The sequence below is a fragment of the Prionailurus bengalensis genome, chromosome B2 (assembly GCF_016509475.1).
Source record: "Prionailurus bengalensis isolate Pbe53 chromosome B2, Fcat_Pben_1.1_paternal_pri, whole genome shotgun sequence".
Lineage (NCBI taxonomy): Eukaryota > Metazoa > Chordata > Mammalia > Carnivora > Felidae > Prionailurus > Prionailurus bengalensis.
In genome coordinates, this window is record NC_057349.1 from 119,826,408 (window position 1) to 119,853,587 (window position 27,180).

At 37.8% G+C, this 27,180-nt stretch overlaps 1 protein-coding gene across 3 annotated transcripts in view; it reads right to left on the reverse strand.

Annotated features, from left to right (window-relative positions):
- Positions 1-21,242: 21,242 nt before the first annotated feature.
- The window catches only part of LOC122489999 (pantetheinase), a 67,338-nt gene continuing 61,400 nt past the window's right edge, over positions 21,243-27,180 (reverse strand). For 2 of the 3 annotated variants that reach the window (XM_043592394.1, XM_043592395.1), the window contains exons 8-10: positions 26,075-26,245; positions 24,815-24,993; positions 21,243-22,281 (exon numbers count right to left, since the gene is read on the reverse strand). In XM_043592394.1, coding sequence (XP_043448329.1) covers positions 22,266-22,281; positions 24,815-24,993; positions 26,075-26,245 — 366 coding nt within the window. In that variant the 3' untranslated portion in view covers positions 21,243-22,265. The remainder of the gene's footprint in view (positions 22,282-24,814; positions 24,994-26,074; positions 26,246-27,180) is intronic. The other variant, XM_043592396.1, reaches the window with a different exon arrangement.

Consider the following 27,180-nt stretch of genomic DNA (forward strand, 5'->3'; position numbering starts at 1 on the left):
CTCTCTCTGCCCTTCCCCCACTCGTGCTGTCTCTGTCTGTCTCCAAATAAATGAAAAATAAAAAAATAAAAGAGCTGTGCTGACAGTTCGGAGCCTGGAGCCTGCTTCAGATTCTGTGTCTCCCTCTCCCTCTGCCCCTCCCCCACTCATGCCCCCCTCTCTCTTACTCTCTCTCTCAAAAATAAACATTGAAAAACACTTAAAACTTTTTCCTGCTTATCTTAAAGAATATTACACATAATTTATAGCAAGTATTGATTAAAGTGTTATAATTTGCCTTTAAACAGATTTAATTGCTTAAATAAATGGCGTATGATGATATTACGTGTTAAATGCTTACCTAAGAACATGACATAATAGTACTTTTGTTTCTTTTCTTCCAGCTCTCAGAATTTAGCTTACTAGAAATAATCATTATTTGTATATATAAATAATGCAAGATTGTAATATGGAAAGTTAATGAATCTCTTTGGTTAGCTCGCTAAACAACCAATTCTGTACAAACGATCTGATCACCTAATGTTTGAAAATGGCATATGAATTAAAAATATACTGATAGGAGTTATAGTTTAAAATAGATCTGTCTCACATGATAGGAACTCAGTGGTCGAGTGTTCCCACTTCCCGGTAAAAGACCATCAGCACTAATCCCACCATGCCCTTGGTCCCTGGTTCCACCTCTAACGGCTCAGTCTCTGTTGCGTACAACTCCCTAATCTGCACCTATCTGCCATTACTCACAAAACCCTTCCAAGTGTGCCTTCTGGAGCTTGGGTCATCACCCTACTCCTCGAGCTCCTCAAACTCTTCTCAAATATTTCCCTCACTCTGTTCTAACCAAAACCATCTCTCCCCTGAGTACACCTCATCACCCGGAGCCTTGTCAAAGGTGGCTGTTCTCTCTCCTGCATCCTTAATCCCCTTTGTACCATACAGCTTAGAGGAAAAGTAGATTCCCCTTGCATTGACTGCTACTGCAGATCGTTGTGCCGCCATCCTTCCTAACCACCACCCCTCAAAAGTTTGAAGTTCTGTGTTCAAACTATACCTCCTTCATTTGTAGGCATCTACAGACTCCCAAGTCATTTCTCTTTATTTCTTGCAAAGGTTAGCTCCTGACCTACCGCCACTCTCTCCAAGTTTACTCCTGCCAAAACTCTTGATAATTTTAATGTCACATAATGATCCAGTAATGAGCTTTCAGCTCGTTGACCCTTTGTCTTCCAATAAGTATGACCCCCATTCAATTTTATCTCAAACTCCCATGGCCATGCCCTAGAATTTGTCTTCATCAGTAATGCAGTCATTCCAAAATATTAACTTCAAGCTCCACACTTTGTCTTCCTAATCCATGCCACTAGTGCTCTTCTTTTAACACTTTTTCAACCCCCTTGAAGCCCTTCATTCATTTATTTTATCATCTTTTCACTATTCCTCATTCCCTCAGGCTCATCTCGGTTTTTTTTTTTAATTTTGTTTTAATGTTTATTCAGTTTTTGATAGAGAGAGACAGAACCTGAGTGCGGGAGGGGCAGAGAGAGAAGGAGACACAGAATCCAAAGCAGGCTCCAGGCTCTGAACTGACAGCACAGAGCCTGACGTGGGGCTCGAACTCACAGACCATGGGATCGTGACCTGAGCTGAAGTCAGACACTCCACCGACTGAGCCACCCAGGCACCCCTGTTTAGCCAGTTAGATTCCAATAGTTTTTGACATTATCTTACAACTCCTTCTCATTCACAAACTTTCCTAGCAAAACCTGAACCTTTGTCCAATCCAGTTGTCCTCTTGCTCTCCTCCTGCATTCATGCAGCTGAGCGTGGTGGAGAAAAACACACAAGGGGCCTCCTATTAAATTCATGACAAGTATTGGCCACTAGAACTGCTCAAGGATCCTACCCCTCCTATTACTTTTGTTCTCCCACTCTCTGAGATGACTGTTTCACACCTGCTCCCTACTTCTATCTCAGATACCTTCTCTCTCATCTTCATTCTCTGATGGCCTTGATCCTGTTTCACTGAAAAAACACACCCAATCAGAAGAGAATGTCCACACTGTATCTCTTCACTTACCTCCCAGCCTGCATCTGTTTGTATACTTAATCCTCTGTCTTATGAATGCAAATAACCAACCATGTCTCATCGCACATGCCCAGTAAGCATCTCTTCATACCTGTTCAAGGACATAACCTACAATTCTCCTCTCTTCCTTGGCTCTTTAGTATTTCCCTTGTAAATAATTGCCTGCAGTACCCAAATATGTAGTACTCTTCCATAAAAAGAATAAATTCCACAAAAAGCAATTATTTTTAAATTCACTTCGAAAAACAAAACTTCAAAAGAGTAATTTTCACCCCCTGTCTTCCTTTCTTCTCCTACTAACCTGTTTTTATTATTATTTGAGAGAAAGCGGGGTGGGGAGAGGGGCAGAGGAAGAGACAGAGAATCTTAAGCAGGCTCCATACTCAGTGCAGAGCCCCTGACGCTGGGATCATGACCTGCGCCGAAAATCAAGAGTCTAAAACTCAAGTAACGGAACCACCCGGGTGCCCCTCTTACTAACCCTTTGAATACACTCCAAAGAGACTTTTATTGTCAGCACTTCATTAAAAGCTTTTTTCTTCAGCTAAGACAGCAGAAGAGATGATTTATTTTGCATGTGTTACATTCAGCCACAGATGAAAACAGAATGAGTCCTGGAAGTCAAGGCTCCTTGGCAAAGGATCAAAAGGGACTGTTTTAGTATGAGAAAGGTGGGTTTCTCAAAGGTGGTCATTGTGATCAAATGATGATGGATGTCTAGATCCACTGAATCAAGTTCTAGAAAGTAGGCGTGCAGTCCAACAATTTGTACAAACATCCCTGACCTCTGGCTTTCCTTATTTCTGTTCCTGTGACTTCCGTGGGTGCACAAGCTGGCAGTTTACTTGGACCTCTGCCTCATCTTTCTTCTTTTTCGCTTCAGCCTGTTCATCCACTGCTTCTTCCACTTGGCTCTGTGGCGCAGAGGTTTCCCAGAAGATGGCACTGATGCTGAGAGTGCAAAACAATTTTTAATCATGTTGTTCTCTGTTCTAAACCCAGTGATAAATGCTCAGACTTCATCTACTCATCATGCTCAGTATCCCAAGGTACTTCTTGAAACAATTTCTTTCCTTGGCTCCCAGGTCACCACTCTTAAACTTCTGATACCTCACTGGTTACTCTTTTCAGTCTTCGTTGCTAGTTCGTCCTTAAGTCACTTGCCCTAAGGCAAGTCTTTGATTCTCTTCTTTACTTAGAACAGCTCCCTAGGTGATTTCTTAGTCTCCTGGCTTTAGGCTAATCTATATGCTGATGGGTCTCAAATAAATACTTCCAGCCATGGCCTCCGGCTTGTACTCTGGACAAACATCTCCTGCTGCCTAGAGGATATAACCACTGACTATGTTTAAAGCCTCAAATCTTCACAACATGTGTCCAGCTCCTCTTCCTTCCTACACATCTAGAAAATGGCAACTCATTCTTGAAAATCCTCAGTCCTAGTCCTTGAAGGACTACTACTTTCTTACACTCATTATGTAAGAAATCATTGACTACTCTTTCTTACACTCAACAATATAGCCAACCCATCAGTAGATATTTTGACACTTCATTGAAAATATATCCATAATTGGACCAGCTCTCATAGTCCGAGCCACTAAACACTGTCAAATTAGTAGCCTCCTAGCTGGCTTCCCTGATTCTTTTCTTTTTTCCCTTCCTTTCTGTTTTACTTGAATACATAGCTTCTATGTGGGTTTGAGCCCCACATTGGGCTCTGTGCTAATAGCTCAGAGCCTGGAGCCTGCTTCAGATTCTGTGTCTCCTTCTCTCTCTGCCCCTTCCCCACTTGCACTCTGTCTCTCTCTCAAAGATATATAACAAACATTAAAAAAATTCTTTTAATAAAGCTGCAATCACTAGTATCCAGGTGAACAGAACCAGGGAGAAGCAAAAGTTACACAAGCTTAGATAAGGAATTTCTCAGCACTCCCAAACACTACAGGAAAAAGTCACCTGATTCCAAGGCACACTTAGAGAGATATCAAGACCTTTTGCCCCAAGGGAACTGGCAGCTATTCAAGGAAACAATAGTAAAATTAATGGCCTGGAGTTACAACAGTGCAGAATCTTCTGGTATGTCCTTAGCAAAATGCACAAATGTAGAAATGTACAAAATGTAGAAATACAAAAGCAGTTTCCAAGGAAGAAATGTAGAGCAGTTAAATTACCAGGGAATTCAAGGCAAGGACTGCTTGATACCTTAAAGGAAACTAAGAATAAATAGCTGTCCTTGGCCTAGATAGAAGCCAGTCTCAGTGCTTTGTTGGCTTCTTTGGGTTCACTTAAGTGACTTTCCATTTCTTCTAGATGGTGACTTTGTAGTTAATACATAATGCAAAATTCGGAATAGACCTTGTAACCCAGGATTTCATTTTTTGTTCTAGAACTATCCATGGCTATTTATAAGAGAAACTTTGAGGTATATAGTACTCTGACTGATGTGAGGGAGGGAATTTTTAAAAAGTAATATGGACCTGGGGCATCTGGGTGGATCAGTAGGTTAAGCATCCGACTCTTGATTTTGGCTCAGATCCTGATCTCATAGTTTTTGAGTTTGAGCCCCACATTGGGTTGCATGCTGACAGTGCAGAGCCTGCTTGGGATCCTCTCTCTCCCTCTCTCTCTGTCCCTCTCACGCTTGCTCTCTCTCTCTCTCTCTCTCTCTCCATAAATAAATAAACATTTGAATTAAAAAAGAAAAGAAAAGAAAAACTACTCTAGAGGCAGAAAAATGAGAACTTTAAACAAAATTTAGCAAAAGCACCCAAGAAGATCAAATTAGAGCACGGAAAAAGGTTCTGAAAGCAAAAGAAATTATATTGGGTATTTTTAAAATCCATAAAGAAGTTATAAAAGAGAATAGTCACAACTGAAGACCAAATCACTGACCTTGTGAATCAAGTGGAAGAACATTACATACATTAAGCTAAAATACAAAGAAATAGAAATTCACACATCCTTTTTCATAAATATTGGGTAAATGCCTTCCCTCTGTCAGATACCAGGCACTGGGGTGAAAAGACATAACAAAACTTCCTGCCCTTCAGGAACTTACATTCAGGTGTGGGTTGGGGGACACTTCATGTTCTCAATAAACATGAAATTAGATTGCAATAGTTACTAAGGAGAAAAAATAAAGCAAAGAAGAGAGAACTGCAAGGTTTGGAGAGAGGATTGAGCTTCAGGATAACGTAGCCATGGAAAACTTAAATAAAAAGCTGACTGAATAATATATATATATCTGAAGGAACCGAGAAGCTAACCACATGGATATGTAGGGGAAGCACAATCCAGGGAGGGGATAGAGCAGACTCCAAAGTCTTGAGATGGGAACATGCTTAGTGTGTTTGCAAAATTAGCAGATGTCAATGGGGATAGCACAAAGCCAGCAACACAGAGAAAAAATAGATGGGGAAGCCACGGAAGCTGTACAGAGCTACACTGAATAGGGCCTTTCAGGTCACAGTAAGAATTTTAGCTTTGTTTGCCCTTGAGTGAAAAAAGGAAGTCACTGGAGGGCTTTGAACCCAGGACCATGAGTTGACAGGTTCTGACAGATCCACCCTGGCTACTGTCTGAGAACAGAGGCAGAGGGTAAGGACAAAGATGAGATGATTAGGACGTTGTCACTATAACCTGGTGAGGGAAGATGATGGTTTGGACATAGCAGGGGCAGTGAGTGTGGACAGTAGTGGTCAAGTTTGGAAATTTTCTAAAGATACAGCAGGCAGAATTTGCACATCGACTGAGTGTGGGCTGGGAGGAAGTTATCAAGGGAAATAGCAAGGCTTTTGTTTTGAGCAGCTTGAAGGTGGAGGGTCCCGTTTAAGGAGATGAAAAAGATGGTGATTGGAGAAGGGCAAGAAACAGGAAGAAATCAGGAGTTGGGTTTTGAATTTATGAGGTTGGAGCTGTGTGCTGAAGAGTGTGGCCTTTCAAGTCCAGGCAGTTCTGGCCATTCACCTATTCTGTGCCCTTGGACAGGCTACCCAAACTCTTGGGCCTATAGTTTTCTTATGCAATAAATAAATAAATAAATAAATAAATAAATAAATAAATAAAAAATCTATTTCTTGAGGTTTTATGAGGCTGGAATGAGTTAACATTTGTAAAGTGTTTACTTACAATAGTATCCTGTGCATAGTTTATCAAATAAGTAAACATCCAAGAGGAATGTTATAGACATGTTAAGGGAATATATAAAAAAGCATCAGGAAACTCTTACAAGAATACACATATATTTAAATCAACATTAAAAAGGTACATTCTAAAAGGTCACTATAGGCAGAGGGAAAGCAATGGGAAAAGGGGGATGAACAGGGAAAACTCAAGATGAAATGAATCAAAGAAGGGAGTGTGTCATAAGGGAATGGGCTGTTTTATTCATTGCTATAGCCCCAGGGCCTGGGAAATGTCTAGAACATTGAGCACAAAAATGAATAAAGGATTGAATGAATGAACAAATGAACTAAGGAGTTCATTAGTTCATGTCTGTGCCCCCTGGGGCCATTATAAAGTAGGGCACATACACTTAGCTTGGTTCTGATTTCAAAGATAAAGAAGAAAATCTTCTAGCCATCCAGTTAGAAATTCCTTCATTGTACATGTTAAATGTGTATGGTTCTTTGCATGTCAATTATATCTCAACAATGCTGCTTAAACACACACACACACACACACACACACACACACACACACAAAGAAGGAAAGATGATTGGGCTAGCAATTTTGGAAGCCAGAGGGCAGTGGAAGAAGTTTAGAAACTATTAAGGAAATAGGATGGCAACTCACCAATCCTATATTCAGCCAAAACAGTAGTCAGATGAAGGCAAAAGAAAGGCAAATATACATTTATGACCACCTTCTGAGAAACTCTAGGGAATACTCTAACAATATAAAAATGAAATCAAAACAAAAAATTCTAAATAGCAAGAGATGAAGAATAAAAACAACATCAGTAAGTAACACTATTTAAACTAAGATTTAGTGTAAACTAAAAAGGATTATGATCATATAACACAATGCAATGCTTATTAAAAAAGGATTTTTGAAATGAAAAAATATGTATTTCAAGAAAACTTAATGTTAACCTGGAACTTAAATTTGCAACTATCTCAATGTCTCCCAGTTTTTCTCAGGATGGTGAGGGGCAGGCAAATGAAACTTCTTGACAAGATGACAAGATATATAGCTAATCATTTATTTTGGCAATTTTCTCTAGCAGTATTTTTTCAAGTTAAAATACCTATGTTGTTCAACCCAGCAGTAGTTTTTTGTAACAGCAACAAAAGTAAGAACTAAAACAGTCTGAACTTCTAGCAGATATACACACATCAGTAGATATGACAGATATGCAGTAAGATGTAAAATTAAAATATTTGGAGATATAGAAAGATGGCAATGATATCTTGTCAAGTAAAGAAAAAAATATTTTCAACAATACTACTTGTAGGGACACACACACACAAACACATACATACACACATTTGTATAAGCATGGAAAATAGGTATGGAATGGTATACTCTAAATGCTTAATATCATTTACTCAGAGGTGGTGAGATTGAAACTAAAAAAAAAAAAACATTAAACAACAGCAAATAAGAAAAATAATACCAAATTTTACCAAAAAATTTCCTGGGTGGTGAAAGAACAGGAAAGTTTTACTTTCTCCTCTATGTTTTCTACATATTCCAAGTTTTCTACTATAAGAATGTTTTACTTTCATAACCAGAAAAAAAGTATTTAATAAAATTAAATATATTGTCTATGAATTGCTTCAAACAAAACTTTAACCATACTTTAAAAAAAACCTCTTGGTGAGTAATTATTAAGAAATTATACAATTTGTGCTTTTTGTGCTTATATAATTCTTTACATGGGTTATTTATCCACATTAGTCTTATATTAAAATTAAAGTTTTGCTAAATGCCCTAAAGTTTCTGAAATGCCCTCATATCCTGTTTTTGTTCTATACAGATTTAGAAATAAAACTAGAAATAAATTTGATAATAATTTTATTCTAAAAATAGGTTTGCAGCTCTCTAATTTATCCACTATTGTTTATTACAATACCAAAAGTGTTTTGTAAAACACTTATTTTATTTTTGTTTTTTTCAATATATGAAGTTTATTGTCAAATTGGTTTCCATACAACACCCAGTGCTCATCCCAAAAGGTGCCCTCCTCAATACCCATCACCCACCCTCCTCTCCCTCCCACCCCCCATCAACCCTCAGTTTGTTCTCAGTTTTTAACAGTCTCTTATGCTTTGGCTCTCTCCCACTCTAACCTCTGTTGTTTTTTTTTTTTCCTTCCCCTCCTCCATGGGTTTCTGTTAAGTTTCTCAGGATCCACATAAGAGTGAAACCATATGGTATCTGTCTTTCTCTGTATGGCTTATTTCACTTAGCATCACACTCTCCAGTTCCATCCATGTTGCTACAAAGGGCCATATTTCATTCTTTCTCATTGCCACGTAGTACTCCATTGTGTATATAAACCACAATTTCTTTATCCATTCGTCAGTTGATGGACATTTAGGCTCTTTCCATAATTTGGCCATTGTTGAGAGTGCTGCTATAAACATTGGGGTACAAGTGCCCCTATGCATCAGTACTCCTGTATCCCTTGGGTAAATTCCTAGCAGTGCTATTGCTGGGTCGTAGGGTAGGTCTATTTTTAATTTTTTGAGGAACCTCCACACTGTTTTCCAGAGTGGCTGCACCAGTTTGCATTCCCACCAACGGTGCAAGAGGGTTCCCGTTTCTCCACATCCTCTCCAGCATCTATAGTCTCCTGATTGGTTCATTTTGGCCACTCTGACTGGCGTGAGGTGATACCTGAGTGTGGTTTTGATTTGTATTTCCCTGATGAGGAGTGACGTTGAGCATCTTTTCATGTGCCTGTTGGCCATCCGGATGTCTTCTTTAGAGAAGTGTCTATTCATGTTTTCTGCCCATTTCTTCACTGGGTTATTTGTTTTTCGGGTGTGGAGTTTGGTGAGCTCTTTATAGATTTTGGATGCTAGCCCTTTGTCCTATATGTCATTTGCAAAGATCTTTTTCCCATTCCGTTGGTTGCCTTTTAGTTTTGTTGGTTGTTTCCTTTGCTGTGCAGAAGCTTTTTATCTTCATAAGGTCCCAGTAGTTCATTTTTGCTTTTAATTCCCTTGCCTTTGGGGATGTGTCAAGTAAGAAATTGCTATGGCTGAGGTCAGAGAGGTCTTTTCCTGCTTCCTCCTCTAGGGTAAAACACTTATTTCAAAAGAGAGAAAGAAAGAAGGGGTAGGAGAAACAACTTTTTCAAATATTTAAGTCATGAGTCTTGAGAAGGTGATATCACTGGAAGCAATCTTTTCCATCTTAAAGAAACAGGAAGCATGGCAAATTCCATTCGTTTGCTTATCCATCAACCCATTCCAATTGAAAAGAGAAAAAAGAATCTTCAGCAATATTATGAGCAGGTAAATCAACTATACTGGAAAATTTTTCTGGTATGTAGACTTGCATAAGATGATATGTATCAAATTTAGGTCATCATAACTAAAAACTTCCTAATCTAATCAATCCAATATATGGCACGTAAACAGACACAGACACACACACACACACACACACACACACACGCTAAAGAGTGAAGTCATTTGGCAAAGGGCCAGGATTTTTCCAACCAAATAATACTTGTGCAAATAAGATTTTAGTTTTGTAATTGAGCAAATAGTAACAATAACAAGCGATTTAATTTTAAAATGTATAAAAATCTCTGTGGGGATCGTTTTTTTATGCTAACACTAGCCAACATACACAGAAGGAATTTCTTTCATTTACGAGAAATGGAGATAAAAAATCATGTTTCAACTTTTCAGGTTTCCTAGGTTTTCATAGGTGAATTTTTAATAAATGTGAAACATTTTAAAAGCACAGGTAAAGCATGCTAGTTAAAAATATGTCACTATTTTTTACCTTCTCTTACTAACTCAGGTTTTATGAAACTAAATTACAGAAACCTTGTTAACTTTTCTATTAAATAATCCTAAATTTTAATGTATTAGTAAGTACCAAACCATTGATAACTTTCCTGGCTGTCAGCATTTTCTCAGTGAAAGATTACCGAGGCCCTCAGGCTAGTCCTTATGAGCATTCAGACCTACCTTCTCAGGTAAGAGTGACCAGAGAGGGGGCAAGCCGGCTGCAGAAACACTGCCTTTGGGGAGGAGGCCCCCTCCGCATGTGTCCCCTGGACAGCTACTGACTAGAGCCACTGCTGTGTTACCGTAGGCCACAGTTCACCTAGACAGATGACGCAAATATTGAAATCTGGAAAAGATAAGCTGATAATAAATCTTTCTGAAGCAAGGTAACAGTATATTATTGATACATATAACTGGGAAGTGCTTTTATTCTAAACCAGCATCAGGAAGCTGGCAGTGAGCAAGCTAAATAGAGAAGGTAAATATTACCATTACTTTAAAAATAATCTCAAACGTGGGCCACCAGTAACCACAGTCATGGGTGTTACCAGCGTATATATAAAAACACGTGTCCATTAAAACTGCCTTAATTGTTGATTGATTTGAAAGAAAAGTACTCCTGTATTAGATATCTTTACAAAGGAAAAAACGAGCACTGAAAAAACGGTTCAATTTCAAAACAGATGACACGCCTGCCCAAGGACTATTTTGAAAAATTAGAATGTACTTAAACCCAATAACATCTTACAGATAGAAAATAAGTTAGAACAACGGCTTTCCCAAGCTTTGTTTTAACCACAATAGGAAGAAATATATTTTGTATCATGACTCAGTACCCATGTAGGTATGCCTCCATAACAGAAGCAAACGTTTTCATTAAACAAAATGCTTACTTCATTCCACCCACTCTGATATTTTCTATTTTATTTCTTTGTTTAATTAGTGGGATTTATCCCCCCAATAATGTTACTAATCACAATTACAGAAACACTGGTTTTGAGGGTAGGTGGTCGCATACGTTCGGTCCATCAATTTTTTAATTCCTCTGTATAAAACTTCCAAAATGGAACCAGATCCTTCAGTAGAGCAAAATGACTACCTTAAGTACAATTTCTCATCCATTTCTGTTTGTTACTCAGCCATAGTAAATCATAGGATTATTGTGATAGGCTACTGTTGGTCCCAGTTCTTCACTCTCCTGGCATCTACACTTGTGTCTTTTCTTCTCTGAGAATGGAAGCTACTACCCTGTCCTTAGAACTTGAGCTTTGTTACTTTACTTGTTTTAGCCAAAAGAATATGGACAGAAATAAAAGTGTGCCAGTTCTAAGCCGTGTCATTGGGAGAACTCTATATTTATGAATGTCCTCCATGCTTTCCCATGAGAAGACCAAGCCCCAGTGAAGCCCATTGGTCCAATGAGTTTCAGGGTGGTTTGTTATACAGAAGTTTCATGTCAATAAATTACTGTGTTAATTGTTTTCCTGAAAGAAGCCACTGAGGTCTATTACCCCATTCCCCCACCTTGCAGAAACACCGACACAGAGAAACACTGATACCACAGGATGGGTCACTTGTGATCTAAATAGTCACTAACAAAAACTGTGATAGCAAAAACAGAAACAGCATAAAATGAAAATTATGCTTTACATAAGTGAAGTTGACATTTTACTAGGTGATTATAACTCCTGCTTCAGAAATTTCTAGATATTAAAGGATGGTTCAAGAAATAACATCCAAGTTCACTGCTTATAACAGTGAATAGAAAATATCATTCATCTTTCTAAACATGAGTTCAGAGTTTGCCTCAATAACACATACATCTGTCATTTTGTGAGTGAGTTTTCTTTGCAAGCAAGCACAATGCCTCATGTATGGGAGCTTATGATGTTCTAGGAAATCAGAGATCTTATCTGCTTTGTTCATTACTGTCTCCCCATCACCTAAAATAGTGCCTGCAAATCATTTGCTCAATAAATATTTGTTGGTTGAATGATATTAAATTACTAATTGAGTTCATTTTTCATTTTTAAAGTTTTTTAAATCAGAATATTGCATGAATATGGAATTCTCATAATTTCAGCGTTAATTATAAAACTGTACTGAAAAGCCTTCTTTCCATTTTATGTAGGTCACATTCTTTCTTTTAACCTGAACATTTATTTAACTGACTGACAATCACTGCGTGGTAAGTGTGCAGGATAAAATATAATTATGATTCTTCTTTCCAGGAATATGTAGCTAATGGTGAGTTAGACATGCAAACAGATAAAGTACAATATAGAACGTGCTGAATAAAAACAGAAAGGTTGAGTTATAGGAGCACATAAGACAGATCTGGAAACCACACACGGTAGCTAGGAAAGATTGCCTGCAGGCCGCATATAAACTGAAACAGAAAAGAAGGACTCAGAGCACTTCACAAACAGGCTAAATTTAGAATAGGGAAACATATGCAAAAACTTCATATTTAATCCTAAGAAAATAATTTCATAGCGGACAATTAAAATCTGTTAATCAGTAACAATCATGTTTTACATTTATATTATCTTATTCCAGCACCTTTTTCTTTTTATCAACAGAAGTGTTTTGACTGTGCACTGCAGGCATTCAAATTAGTTTCTAATTCCTTCCTGTTACACACACACACACACACACACACACACTTAAAAAATAGAAATTAGCAAATGTCTTCATTCTCACTATCAAAGCTCAATGAACGCCAAGCTAATGATTAGCTTTATCCCTCTTGTTTTATTTGCAAAGAACAAAACTAAAGTATCTTTGTTTGTATTGGGAATTACTTAGTATCATTTTTATAAATGGCATGTTTCTGTGGGTGTGTTGATATTTTCAAAATATGTTTTTAAAGTTACTTCTATTATATGTAAATAAAACGCATTGAGCACTCATTATGAGTGGAATTATGCTAAGTGCTAAAGTAATATTTTCACTTAACCTTCACAATAACCAAATGGAGTAGATCTCATTATTTCCACTTTACAGGTTATGATGAGTCTGGGAGAACTTAAGTAGCTTTTCCAATGTCATATTACTAGCAAATGGCAAAGCCAGAAATCAAACTAATATTTCTTTTCTCATCAGGGAAGAATGTAGTTGGCGCAAATACTCTTTTCCAATATGATGGAAAAAGATGAGTACTAAGGCCAGCTAGCACCATAAATGAATCAAATTTTTAGAAAAGATGATAAGTCATGAAATGTATAGGCAAGGAGTAAAGTGTCTGCTTTTAGATTCATAGAGGCTTTCCTTACCACGTAGGTGAGGAATCAGTAAATTGTTTCTGTAAAGGGCTAGATAGTAAACGCCATACGCTTTGAAGGCCATAGGTACATGGCAACTATTCAATTCTGTCATTGTAACATGAAAATAGTCATAGATGATACATAAATGAATGGGTGTATCAGTGTCCAATAAAATTATATTTACAGGAAATAGTTTACCGACCCCTGATATGGACTATAGAAGAGATATTATGGGGGTTCATATCATCAATCAAAGCAAAATAATAGGAATTCAAAACCATTTTACTGGTAAGATCATTTTCTCCATTCTGCTAAAAATACAGAAGATAACTAGGTAGAGGTATCACTTGCAATGGGGAAAAAATCAGTCTATGGAGGCAAAAATAAGGAAAAGGAAAGACTTTATAATTCCATTTGAGTTTTACATTTGGGGATGTTTTCTACTGGCATAAAAAGAAAGCAATGTTGTTACAGCAAGAAACTGTAATATAAGCCTCTCTATAAAGTTACCATAGGCATGATTGGTTATTACTTGGAAACTATTCCAGAAATGGCTTAGACTTAAGGAGAAATCTCTGATATGCAGAGCCTTCCCCTTTCCTAAGAACCCCTAAATTTTTTACTGTAAATGTAGCAAAGATTTTTTTCTGATGGTTTCATTATTCTCAGATGCCCTCCCTCTTCTTTCCATTTTAGAACCCATGTTTCCAGTGAATGGTCATCAATGACCCCAACTTTTCAACAGCAAAACAAATATGGCTATGCCCAGAGATGCTTCCATTGAAAGGACTTAAACAAACCAGGTCTTCAATGCATAAAAGAATGTCTCAACTTATGGAATTTGGGGCAGATGGGACAAAGATCTTGGTATAAAGAATGTGGCTTCAAGCCCCTGAAATCACAGCATAGCCCTGGCATTGTCTAGGACGAAGCCTTTCCTTACATGGGACATGTATATGGTCAGGTAGGCAGTACTCCTTCTATTGTGAAAGAAAACTGACCCAGCAAACTATCATGGCCTCCTGAAAAATATTCCACACGAATACAAATGTCTTTTGCTATAATTTTTAATTGATTTTTAGCAAGCAAACCTATATGTATTACAGTTGACTCTTGAACAATGCAGGTGTTACGGGTGCTGACCTCTCATACAGTTGAAAATCTGTGTATAACTTTTGAGTCTCCAGAAACTTAACTACTAATAGCCTATGTTGACTGGAAGCCTTATTGATAACACAATTAACATATATTTTGCATGTTACATGTATTACATATTGTGTTCTCAAAATAAGCTAGAGAAAAGAAAATCTTATTAAGAAAATTTTGGAGGATAGAAAATACATTTACAGTTCTGTACTGCATTTATTTAAAAAAAATATGAGTATAAGTGGACCCACACAGTTCAAACTTGTGTTGTTCAACGATCAACTGTATTTGGGTTTCCCGAGCAAGCTTTACATCATGAAAGATGCTGCTGTTCTGACATGAGTATCCAACTGGTTTGGTAAGACGCAGTCAATGATTTATGGAGTGCTTCCTGGATGCCAGACACGTACTGTCCTATTGCCTTTAAAAAGACTGATGCTCAAGGCAACTAAGGAATTTGGTCTCATAGCAGAAAATGGCAAAGCCAGGAATCAAAGGAAGGTCTAACTCTGAAGTTTCATTTCTCTCTGCTGCCATTTTATTTCTCCCGTTTTACAGACAACTAGACACACTCTGATTTATAAATTGTCTTTGGTGAGTTTAGTTAAAGTGGCTCAGTTTCCCGGAGGCTGATCATTTCTGGTGACACTGAGACTGAGTTTTAGAGCTTACAGTATAGAGAACAGACAGGGAATAGAACCGTCTCCCTTCCAAAAAAGGGCAACTTTGTACAATATCAATCTCTTGACTGTATTTGCAGACAGTGTATAAGTACAGGATATGACCATGATACCTTGTGAAAGCATGAGGCCATCCAAGGGCATGGAATCCAGTAGCTACTGAAGCAAGTGACTCTACAGAAAATTCCATGCAAATCTCTACATTAGAGCTGAATATTCTATCTGAGGCCACTTCTATCTAAATACCTTAGTGTATCGGAATCATTTATATATATTTTTTAATGTTTATTTTTGAGTGAGAGAGATAGAGAAAGAGAGGGAGAGAATGTGAGCAGGGGAGGGGCAGAGAGAGAAAGGGAGCCACACAATAGAAAGCAGGCTCCAGCCTCTGAGCTGTCAGCACAGAGCCCCACGTGCGACTCGAACTCGTGAACCACTTGTGAACTGGGAGATCATGACCTGAGCCGAAGTCCCACATTTAATCTACTGAGCCACCCAGGTGCCCCTGAAGCATTTATATCTTAAGGGCCTAGTACAGCCTCTGGGGTCTAGAAACCCAGTAAGTAATAGTTCTGGAAACTAATAATAATAAGGAAGCTAAATAGCAAGTGATGCTTCAAAAACTGTGTTCAGTTCGGAGTCCTGAGGATAGACCAAATGCTAGCAAGTCTCATAAATCTCTTAAAACCACTTTCAGAAAATAGGTTGACAGATAAATAAAATCATCCTGATGCCATAAACCCTGAATATTTTCATGAGTTTTAGAGGATTGTCTGTATATCTATCCTTTGGCCACTACAAAGAGAAGAAAGGAATGTAAGGGGCATTCAGCTTATATATTTTAGGAAGGATATTTTCTCTTTTTGAACCTATCCTAAGACATGTCACCTTGAATGTTAGTTTCTTATTGAACTTGAATCTCTGAGCCAGAAATTATATTCACTTGAACCTAAAGAAGGCAGCCTTTGGGTTTTTATACCAGATCTCTACTCCTCAGGGCCCCAGAATGGAGAGACCCAGTATAAAGTAACTTCATCTCTTTCACCTTTTTTGTTTGTTTTCCCCATTGGAGGCAAGAGGAGGAATAAACTAGGGCAGCAATTTAAAATAGTGAATTCCCCCACAGTGTGCTGCTCAGAACCTTTTCTCACATTTTAGGATCTTGAAGACAGAACCTGAACATACTGCTCGTGTGGGCACAGCCAATGCTTGGTTTGTGTCAATAGTAATAAAGAGAAATTATAAGGAGGATGAGAAGGGTAAAGAGCAGTGGTGAAGGAGGAAGAGAAAGAAGAGGAGGGAACATAGGAGGACAAGGAAAAAAAGAGAAAGAGGAAGAGAAGAGAAAGGGAGGGGGAAAAACTTACTGAACTTAGACCAGTCACTGGGCAAAAGGCATTACATGAAATCTCTCTGGTTTATTCCCAATACCCTCCAAATAGCTGGATAGGGAAAACTGAGATAATTACTACCTTAATGAAAATTTCAGCTAACATCCATCTATGGATCGGTGGGTTGGGGAATCTTATTAATTACAAGCTAAGCAAGGTGAAGTGATAACAAACTAAATAGTAGTATCAGAACATTTTCAAAATAGTATTTGTAATTGTCTTAATAACTAACATCATTGTAATATATTTTTATCAACAGTCTCTGAAGATAATGCTCACATCTTTATTTCAGTTAAAATTAAATTATATATGTCCTTAAGGAATAATTTCAGTGTTTAGATTTTATTTTATTTTTTTGCCATAGTGCTTTCATAATCTACCTCTAGAACAACTACTTTCCTATAACTAAGTACACAGTGGCAGGCTTTTCAATCAATTTTTATTCATATTGCAACAGCAAATAAACCCTCAGCAATTGTCTTTGATAGAACAAGATGAAATTTTATCATAGACAGAAAGAAAAAAATCAGCTGCTTCACAATGAATTTCAGTTAAGTCAACATTGCAATCTGTTAAAAGAGTATTTTGTTTTACTAATATTTTCACAACTCAATTCAAAGTTTAACCAATCAACATGTCTACAAAGCACATTGCCCAAACATTAACTTTTTATTAGGTAATCTACCACCATACTGACAGGTGGGCCTTATTTGCCTTGGCAGGAGTTCAAAGTTTCTAGAAGGTATTGATAGCTGAATAGCTGCTAACACTGATAAGAGCTCTTGCCATATTTCTGTGGCTAGACCACCATATGCAACTAATTTCAAAATAGAAAGATTAAAAGAGCTCACTCTTCTGTTAACACATAGTCATTGATGCTTCTAAACTTACCTCTCAAGACTGAAAAATTCCCACTCTTCATTTTGATAATCTTCTCCTAATTTTTCAAGGCAAAACTTTATTCTCCATGCCACGTCAACAAATATGACCAACTAAGTTCAATCTTTGTTCCAGGAGATATATATGCTTTAATATTAATCGTGTACTTTCACCTTAGCTCTCATCCTGCATTCTGTCAAAGTCTGAGCTATTAAAGCTATGAGACTATGTAGAATGTGGCATATCTTTCCTGTAAAGGTAAGGATGCAATTAAAATCTGGCTTTAATAATCACTAAGCAAAGGGGTGCCTGGGTGGCTTAGTTGGTTAAGCTTCCAACTCTTGATTTTGACTCAGGTCATGATCTCACAATTCATGAATTTGAGCCCACATCAGGCTCTATGCTGACAGCATGGAACCTGCTTGGGATTCTCTCTCTCCCTCTCTCTTTGTCCCTCTCCTGCGCTCTCTCTCTCTCTCTCTCTCTCTCTCTCTCTCTCTTTCTCTGTCTCTCAAAAGTAAGTAAACATTAAAAAAATTTTAAAAATATTCTTAAAAATATAATAATAATCCTAAGCAAACAATCAGTGTCCAGCTCACTAAGCAAATAATCAGTATCTAGCATTTCAATCAACAAGATTAACACTGAGTCTTTCAGAAAGCCACAGTCTAGTGTGTAAGAAACCATTAGTAACCTGTAATACTAGAAAAAGCATTGGACATAAAATTAAAAGATTCCCATTTGAGGATCTGATATCTGATACACCTAAGTAAGAAGAGCAGAAAACAACACTTTGCTCTCTAAGGTAAAAAATGGAAGAAGAAAAAAAAAAAGTACCCACTTTGTGAAATAATAGAAAATGTATCTGAAAATGTTTTGTAAACTATGAAACACTATACGTAAGACATTAGTGATGTCTTTGCATACTCTGGGTAAGAAGACACAGGTGAAGTTGCCTTCAGATTAATGGAAAGGGCAAGTAAAGTTTGAAGGAAGTGGTCATCTTGGCTTGCAATTGGCAGGCACATGGGGCTGTCAACGAAGTATGGGGTAGGAGGCAAGGATTATAGTCTCACTATACATTGGAAAATAAATGATAAATAGCAGTGCTGGTGACTCATGGCAGACATTTATTGGGTGGAAATAAATGGAAGTGGAAAAAGAATGCAAGATGCATGCCTTTGAAGACTTTCATTAAATGATAGCTATTACTAGTGCTAACCAATATTTATGAATCCCTTCCCTTTCCTGGACACACAGGGAAATTATGCTTTCTGTGCATTTAAATTTGGCAAGTCCATAGGACTTGCTTTGGCCAAGAAAATACAAATGGGAATGACAAGTATCACTAGATGAAAGCATTTTTTAAAAATGTTTATTCATTTTTGAGAGAGAGAAAGAGCACACGTAGCAGGGGAAGGGCAGAGTAGGGGGGACAGAAGATCTGAAGTGAGCTCCACACTGACAGCACAGAGCCCAATGTGGGGCTCAAACTCACAAAACACGAGATCATGACCTGAGCTGGGGTCAGATGCCCAACCAACTGAGCCACCCGGTTGCTCATGCCCGGTTTCCTAGATGAAAGCATTTAAAAGACAGTGTGCAATTTCTCCATATTCTTCTGTCATGCTCCAGAAATTATGGGAGCATTGGTAATAAGACAACAACACACAATGAAAAAGCCTGAGGTTCTGAGCTTTGACACAGAGGCTAGCTGCCCTGGAGTATCCTTTGAGTGAGAAATGAATTTTCATCTTATTTAGCCAGGAGATTTTTGTTTTTATTTGTTACTACGCCACAAGCTAGCCTATCCTGACTAATACACACAATAAAGAAAAAGTATAGCAGAGTGAAAGAAATTTGGTTTTGTAGTGTCTGTACTTAAAACACTAAACATTGATTATGGCAGCATGCTACAGTATTACTCGTGGATATAGGTATTTTCCCCATCCAAGACTTGGTGATTACAAAAGCAAAATTAAGGTAATGCATTTGGAATACACTCAAGGGGCGCCTGGGTGGCTCAGTCGGTTAAGCGTCCGACTTCGACTCAGGTCATGATCTCGCGGTATGTGGGTTTGAGCCCCGCAACGGGCCCTGTGTTGACTGCTCAGAGCCTGGAGCCTGTTTCAGATTCTGTGTCTCCCTCTCTCTGACCCTCCCCCGTTCATGCTCTGTCTCTCTCTGTCTCAAAAATAAATAAAGGTTAAAAAAAAATTTTTTTTAATTTAAAAAAAAAAAAAAAAAGGAATACACTCAAGACATCCAGAATAGAGAATTGGAAGAATGTGGGGAATGCGAGGTTAATTTTTGATGTAAGAGCCAAGTGATAGATTTCAGAGCAGCTTTTGACATTGATAATGACTTTCTAGTTGATTGTTGCCATATTCAGGAACACTTCAATTGTTACTTTCCATTTGTTTTATATTTTTATAGATTAGTAGAAAAAAATCCTTGCTGATTCAAAAGAAAAAAAAAAAACAGTTAATATATTGATGTTCTTAAGACTCTTTTTCCTAGTAGTGTCATTTCATGAATTAATGATTCTGGAACTTATGCTGTTTATTCTATGTTACTTTTTTTTTAAGCTTTGTTTATTTTTGAGAGACAGAGAGAGAGAGAGAGAGAGAGAGAGAGAGCATGAGTGGGGGAGGAGCAGAGAGAGGGAGACACAGAATCCGAAGCAGGCTCCAGGCTCTGAGCTGTCAGCACAGAGCCCAATTCGGGGCTCGAACTCATGAACCGCGTGATCATGACCTGAGCCGAAGTCGGACGCCCAACCGACTGAGCCACCCAGGCACCCCTATTCTATGTTACTTTTTAATGTGTATTCTTTTATAAAGTAGACTTCTAAGAAGTGAATGTAAAAGTCACAGGTGTGTATCAGGAGATGATGCCACCACAAATGAGTTAATCCAACCAATTTAAATTTTACCAAGAGCAGAAATCATTAAATTATTTAATCTTTAGCATAGAAAATAATTGTAGAAAGTCCTTTGGCACAATACTTTTCAGATGTAAATATTGGGAGTATATTTTGAAAGACATATTACATATATAGCAAAAAGAAAAGGAAACGGTCCTATGTTTTAAAATTATATAGAAATACATATAAATATAAATACATACTTATCGTAACAGCCAGCATCCCAATTGATCTGCAAAGATCCTTGTCTCTTGATATTCTTACCTTTGTGTGATTCTCTCCCACATTGTACCACTGTTGGTCTGTGTGACAAAGAGCATATGGCAGAAGTGATATCACTTCCAAAATTAGGCTATAAAAGACTGAAATATCCACACCCTTCTATATATAGATATAGATGATATAGATACACATGATATGGATATAGATAGCTATAGATGATATAGATATCAATGATATAGATAGATATAGATATAGATGTAGGTATAGATATAGATACAGATATAGATAGATATATTTGTCTATCTCATCACTCACTCTTGGAGACGCCAGTTGCTTTTTTGTGAAAAATTTCAGGTAGCCCATGCATAAGGAAAAAGGCCACAGCCAGCTTCCAGCAAGGAGCTGAGGACCATCAACAACCATGTGAGTGATCTTAGCAGTGGAGTCTTCAAGCCCAGAGGAACTTAAGATGATTGTAACCCTGGGGACAGGTTTATTACAACTTTAAGAGAGAACTTAAGCCAGAAAACCCATTTAAGCCATTCCCAGATCCTGACTCCTAGAAACTGTGTCAGATAATAAATGTTTGCGGTTTTAAGCTGTTACATTGCCAGTAATTTGCTGTGCTACAATGGATATGTGATATATTTGCCAAAATAGAATAGCAAAGAAGCCCTTAGGGTTTATCGAAGGCTTTAATATTTTAAACTTAACACCGTTACAACAATTTTCTTTTTTAAATTAAAATTGTATGAAGTATTGAGGCTTGCCATGATGATTGTGGTCCCTAAATACATAGGGGGTTATTTTCTAATGGGCCCTTTTTAAAAGGTAGTTAACATCACCCAAAAGTATAAGGTGAATTTTACTCAAATATTATTGGATGAGATAGTATTTTTTTGAAAAGTATCTACCACAAACATGTTTATTTCAAAATGATATATTACTGGTATGGATCATGCTCTCCTTTGCAGAAGGGCATGCTTCGTATAGTGTGGGGCTGATCTCGGGCTATGTGGATAGTCTACCGGTTGAGAGATGTTTTTGACTTCAACGATGTCCTTTGTTTCACTAAGTTGTATCAACAGATTCTTTTGTTACTAAAAAAGAATATTTAAGGACAGATCAATTACATGATTTCATCCGTGTGACTTTCTGCTTTCCCAACATCCAGATGGTCTGATGGTTTCAGCATCAGTTCATCAGCAATGCTTCTCTGAGAGTATCTAGTTGAGTCTCATGGAACCAGGATAGCTGGATCTTCTTAACTAGGTAACCATTCTGTTTAAGCTTCAATTTATGGTAGAAATGGAGAGGAGAGGGGATTAGAATTTGTACTGGTTTTCTAGGGCTGCCATTATAAAGTACCACGGATTAGTTTAAACAACAGAAATTTATTTTCTCAAGAGTCTGGAGGCCAGAAATCCAAATCAAACTGTCAACAGGGTTGATTTCTTCTGAGGGCCTTTCTCCTTGGCTTGTAGATGGCCATCTTCCTTTGTGTCTTCACATAGTTTCACATAGTTTCCATAGTGTCTATGTCCTAATCTTCTCTTCTTATAAGAATACCAGTCATATTGGATTAGGGCCCACCCTAATGCCATCATTTTACCTCTTAAAAGACTTTATCTTCAAATGCAATCACATTCTGAGGTATGGAATTCAGACTTCAATACGTGAATTTGAGGGGGGACATAATTCAGCCTATAGGAGACCTGAAATAGATTGTTCCGATAAAAAAACTAAAAGACCAAATAAGTAAAATCAATAGAACACTTAAGCAGAGCTGAATAACAGATATGTGTTATAATACAAGTAAGAATGAATTCATATTTATTATAAGTGACAAGGCTCAGAAGCTATATAAAAGTTAATATAAGAATCAATAGCAACAAAACAATTAATCGTGGAGAATTTCTCCATGGAGCCTGGGTGGGAATCACTGGGGACCAGCTTGGAAAAAGGCTACCACAGTGAGAGAGGAAGTGGTTACATCATCATCATGAAGTTGATAACAAATGATATCTTTAAATGAGGAAGTATCAAAAATTGCTCTCTGGACCATTCAGAGGAGATCGGGTGCGTTCAGGGTGGTATGGCCATAGACAGGACCATTCAAATTGATCAAGGTATAAAGAGATTAAGGAACATATATTTGAGCATTGGTCTTTTTTGGAATTGGGTTGTTTGTATTAAAAGAGTACTACAAATTTTTTACGCAAAAGAAATAAAAATCACAGTTAAAAAGCACATCAAAACTATCGTCAAATACGTATGCATGTGTTAAAGAAATGCACAGTGAAAAAGTAATCAGATCTGGGTATGGATGTTGTAAATACCATTTTTAAAAAAGTAAATTCATTGCCTGTAATGTTTAATTTTAAGAAAAATCATTCTAAGGCAAGCTGGTGAGTTTGCCGAAGTTAAAATACCAGATAGTGTATTCATATGAATAGTTCTTAGTTGATCTCCAGGAAAAATTTGAAAATAAAAACTAATGTGCTTTCTCCCAGGAATTTGAGAACATACCAAATCCGTCAAAAAGCTTTGTGATGTGGTATCTTACAGTGAATGGATATCAACCATGTTTATAAAAATGATCTTATTTGGGGTATTAATCTACTTAGCACATTTGGCCATACGTTAATCAAGGCAATCTTTGCACATGTGTGCATGATGGTATATAATACAAAGCAAATAAAGATATTCTATTTCTCTTTTTATGAAAGACACAGGCAATTTGCCCACTGAATTGCTTTAAAGGCTTTTAATACTAACATCTGTAGTTATTTAATACTTCAGAGCAGGAGTTAACAAACTTTTTGTGGAAAGGGCCAAGCAGTAAATATTTGCAGCTGTTCTGGCCATAACTGGCCATAACTGGCCATAACAGCTTTTCTGTGTCATAACTACCCAACTTTGTCACCATAGCATAAAAACAGTCATCAGCAGGGGCACCTGGGTGGCTTAGTCGGTTAAGCGTCCGACTTTACCTCAGGTCACGATCTCGCGGTCTGTGAGTTTGAGCCCCGAGTCAGGCTCTGGGCTGATGGCTCAGAACCTGGAGCCTGCTTCCGATTCTGTGTCTCCCTCTCTCTCTGCCCCTCCCCCGTTCATGCTGTGTGTCTCTCTGTCTTAAAAGTAAATGAACGTTAAAAAAAAATTTTTTTTTAATTAAAAAAAAACCAGTCATCAGCAATACTTAAACAAACGTGGCTGTGTTCAATAAAACTTTACGTATTAAGACTAAAATTTGAACTTTAGATCTTTTTCATGTATCACAAAATATTCTTCTTCTTGGGATTCTTCCTCTTTTTCAACCATTTAGAAACATAAAACCCTTTCTTAGCTAACGGGCTATGCAAAAATAGATTACAGGCCAGATTTGGTAAATGTCTTAGAGCCTCCTTATTACTATACTTATAGGCTGACAAGGTAGACAAAACACTAAAGAGATGCTGAAAACCACAAAAAACATGAAGGCTTTCTAACAAGTTCCTAGGTGGAAGCCCAGCTGCCTTCTAGAATACCTCATTGCTAGGTACCAAGCCAAAGCCAATTAGCTGATGTTGAATTCATTGAGAGACATGCTCTGAGGGACAGAGAGAAGAGGGAGCCACAGAATCTGAAGCAGGCTCCGGGCTCTGAGCTGTCAGCACAGAGCGCAGTAACGGGGCTTGAACTCATGGACTTTGAGATCATGACCTGAGCTCAAGTCAGATGCTTAACCGACTAAGCCACGCAGGCACCCCAAATTCACTGATTTTCTAACTGAAATATGCAGGGTGACTGAACCATTGGAAAATGTTTGCACTTTAGACAATTAGAGTGATATAGTTTTAGCAGTCAATATATCGTGCATGGTTTTCCTGTGACAGCCATTCACAGTTGTGATTAGCACACGTGCAGTCCTTTCCATGATCCAGTAACTGGTCTAAGGACTGTAAGTGTATTTTTTTTTCCTCACCAAAAATCCCTAAAATGTGGGTATAATTGTTATTCTCATTTTATGGATTTTGCCTTTCAAAATTATGTCACTGTGTATCTGGCTTCTATTATCTGGGGTGTGTGTGTGTGTGTGTGTGTGTGTATGCGTCTAAAAACAGAGAAATACATACGTATAAATAATTGTATTCCCTTGTACAAAAGACCATGACCACTCTTATCAAAAGCCCAGATCCATGCTTCTGTTGTCACCCATCATTTTTTAAATCGTGCAAAATAAAAAGGGAAATAGAACTATTTTACCAACTGAATGAGCACACAGTCAGTGCTATAACTACGAGCATTACTCGTGGTGCTTGTGCCCTGAGGTCTGATGAAGCCTTTAATATCCAGTCCTTCTCGTACAACCTCCCAAACAGAGTTACGGTCAAGACAGGTCCCGATGGCGGCTTCACGCTAAACAAGCGTCCATCACTTGACACCTAATTAAAGCACAGAGAAGTTAACCGGGTCTCCCTGCAAGTTCTACAACCCCACCACACGCTTTTAAAATTCAGGGCAACTGCATGAAGAAACAGTAAAAATAATAATGGCTACCTTCGGTCAGAAATTTTGAAATGGTGCAGATCACGGGAAAAATTGGAGGTGTGGAGTTGGCATGGATTCATTTATTATTGAAATGGCTACAGTCAATATCTTATAATTGACTTATTTGAGGAAGCATTCCATGAGGAAACAAGCATAAAGCAATGGGTTTGGGAAATCTAATGCTCTCAGGCAAAATAGGCTCTTCCAAGTGGACAGAAGGGACTGACTGAGGGGGTTGAGCTGAACCTCTGTCAACCCTGTCACTCGCTCACCACAGCCCCCCACCATGTTCATTGACCCAATGCCCCACAGTAGCTGTTCCTACAAGGAATACAGAGTAAGAGCAGAACCTGCAGGAAAGCCAGGGGAAGAATGTGGCTGGGCAGAGCTTATACAGTAAGGAACTATTTCCGGCCTTTAAAAAAAAAAACGTGTTTTGTTTCTTGACAATTTCAGCTACCATCAGATTCTCTCTCCTCAGCTTTTCCTTCCTTCTTTTTCCTCCTGTGATCACAGAAGTTCTTTACACAACAATGAAAGGAACTCCCTTTATTTTTGCTAGGCTATCACTGCTCTTGATGTGAAGGGGTTCCCTCTGGTGAGACTGGTCCTAAAACCCTTCTGGAGTCTTCTTCTTACTCAGGGGATCCGAAACAGCCAGCCTCCTCCCAGTAGTCTCCATAATATATATATTATGTATATATGTATACATAATATATATACATATATATTATGTACATAATATATATATGTATATACATATATATATTATTCTCAAGGACACTAATTACTATAGTAAGAATTTCCAGACAAAAAATTCAGCCTGCTCAGTGTGCCTCCTGATTCCTAAGAACAATTTTATCCTTTCTAAATGGAGATTTTTGTGATATTTGTAAACACTTGAGTCGGTTTCATACTCAAAAAGTACTCCCTCTTACATGAAATGAATTGTCAATATTCAGCAAAGATTCTTACCTGAAATTCCCCAGGTGCAAGCTGACTGTCACTCAGCAACACCTCAGGGAAGACATATCGGGTTCCAAAAGTGCCACTGAGGGAAAACATTTCAAACCTGGTGGAAGCAGATTCAACCGCATCACCACAAGTGCGTAAGTTTGGTGTTTTACACTTCAGCAGAGTACAAATCTAGGAAAGTAAATGCAAACCAGTGAGTCCTAAGAAAGCCAACTGATGCACCCTTCTGACCTACAAATATTGCCTCTGCAATGCCTAGGCTCTTTTGTTTGATAAAATAATGTTATTTTTCCATTCGATTAATTCAATTCATTGATGGATAGCTAATTCAACTAGTAATAAAAATAAACGACTTCAGACCCTAATGCTTTCTGCCATTCACTGTCAAACAGATTAAATCTCATGAAGAAACAATCAGACCCTTGGTCTATAGCGATGAACAACTATACCCTCATTGTTCTCAAGCTGGCAATGCTTTTAATCATTGACTTCCATTTTTTTCCCAAAAGGTTAAATCTAGTTTCATCTCTACATTTTTGCCTGTTTCCCGCAGTAAAAGAAATTTAAAGTTGTAATGAACCCTAGAGTTGATCTAGAGGCAATCCCCGTGAATGGGAAAAGTCACACACTTTATATCTGAGCAAGAACTGAAATAGTTCTCACTATACTACACAGTTATATTCTACTCTACTCTACTACGTAATAATGTAAATGTAATGTACATGTAAATGTAAATGTAAAATCTAAGAATAGAAGTCATCTCACTATGCAGATGCAAAGTCCCCAAAAGGAAGATCCATATTCATTGAACCTGTACTGCATCTTCCAAACCTTATTTCAAGCCACCTTACCTCCTGCCTGACTAAAGCAACAGCTTTAACTGGTCTCCCTGTTTCTACTTTTGAAGTCAGAGAGTAAGAGCTTTAGAGCAAGTATGTTAAGATGGGATACAAATAGCTTTCAGATAAAGGAACAATGAATACATGCGTCTATTTTATTCCCTATATCTTACCTAAGCCAAACTTGGTTTGTTTGTTTAAGACATGAACCCATAAGGATAGGAAAACAGGAGGCTAGAGCATGGCTTAATGTTGGAAGTTGGGACG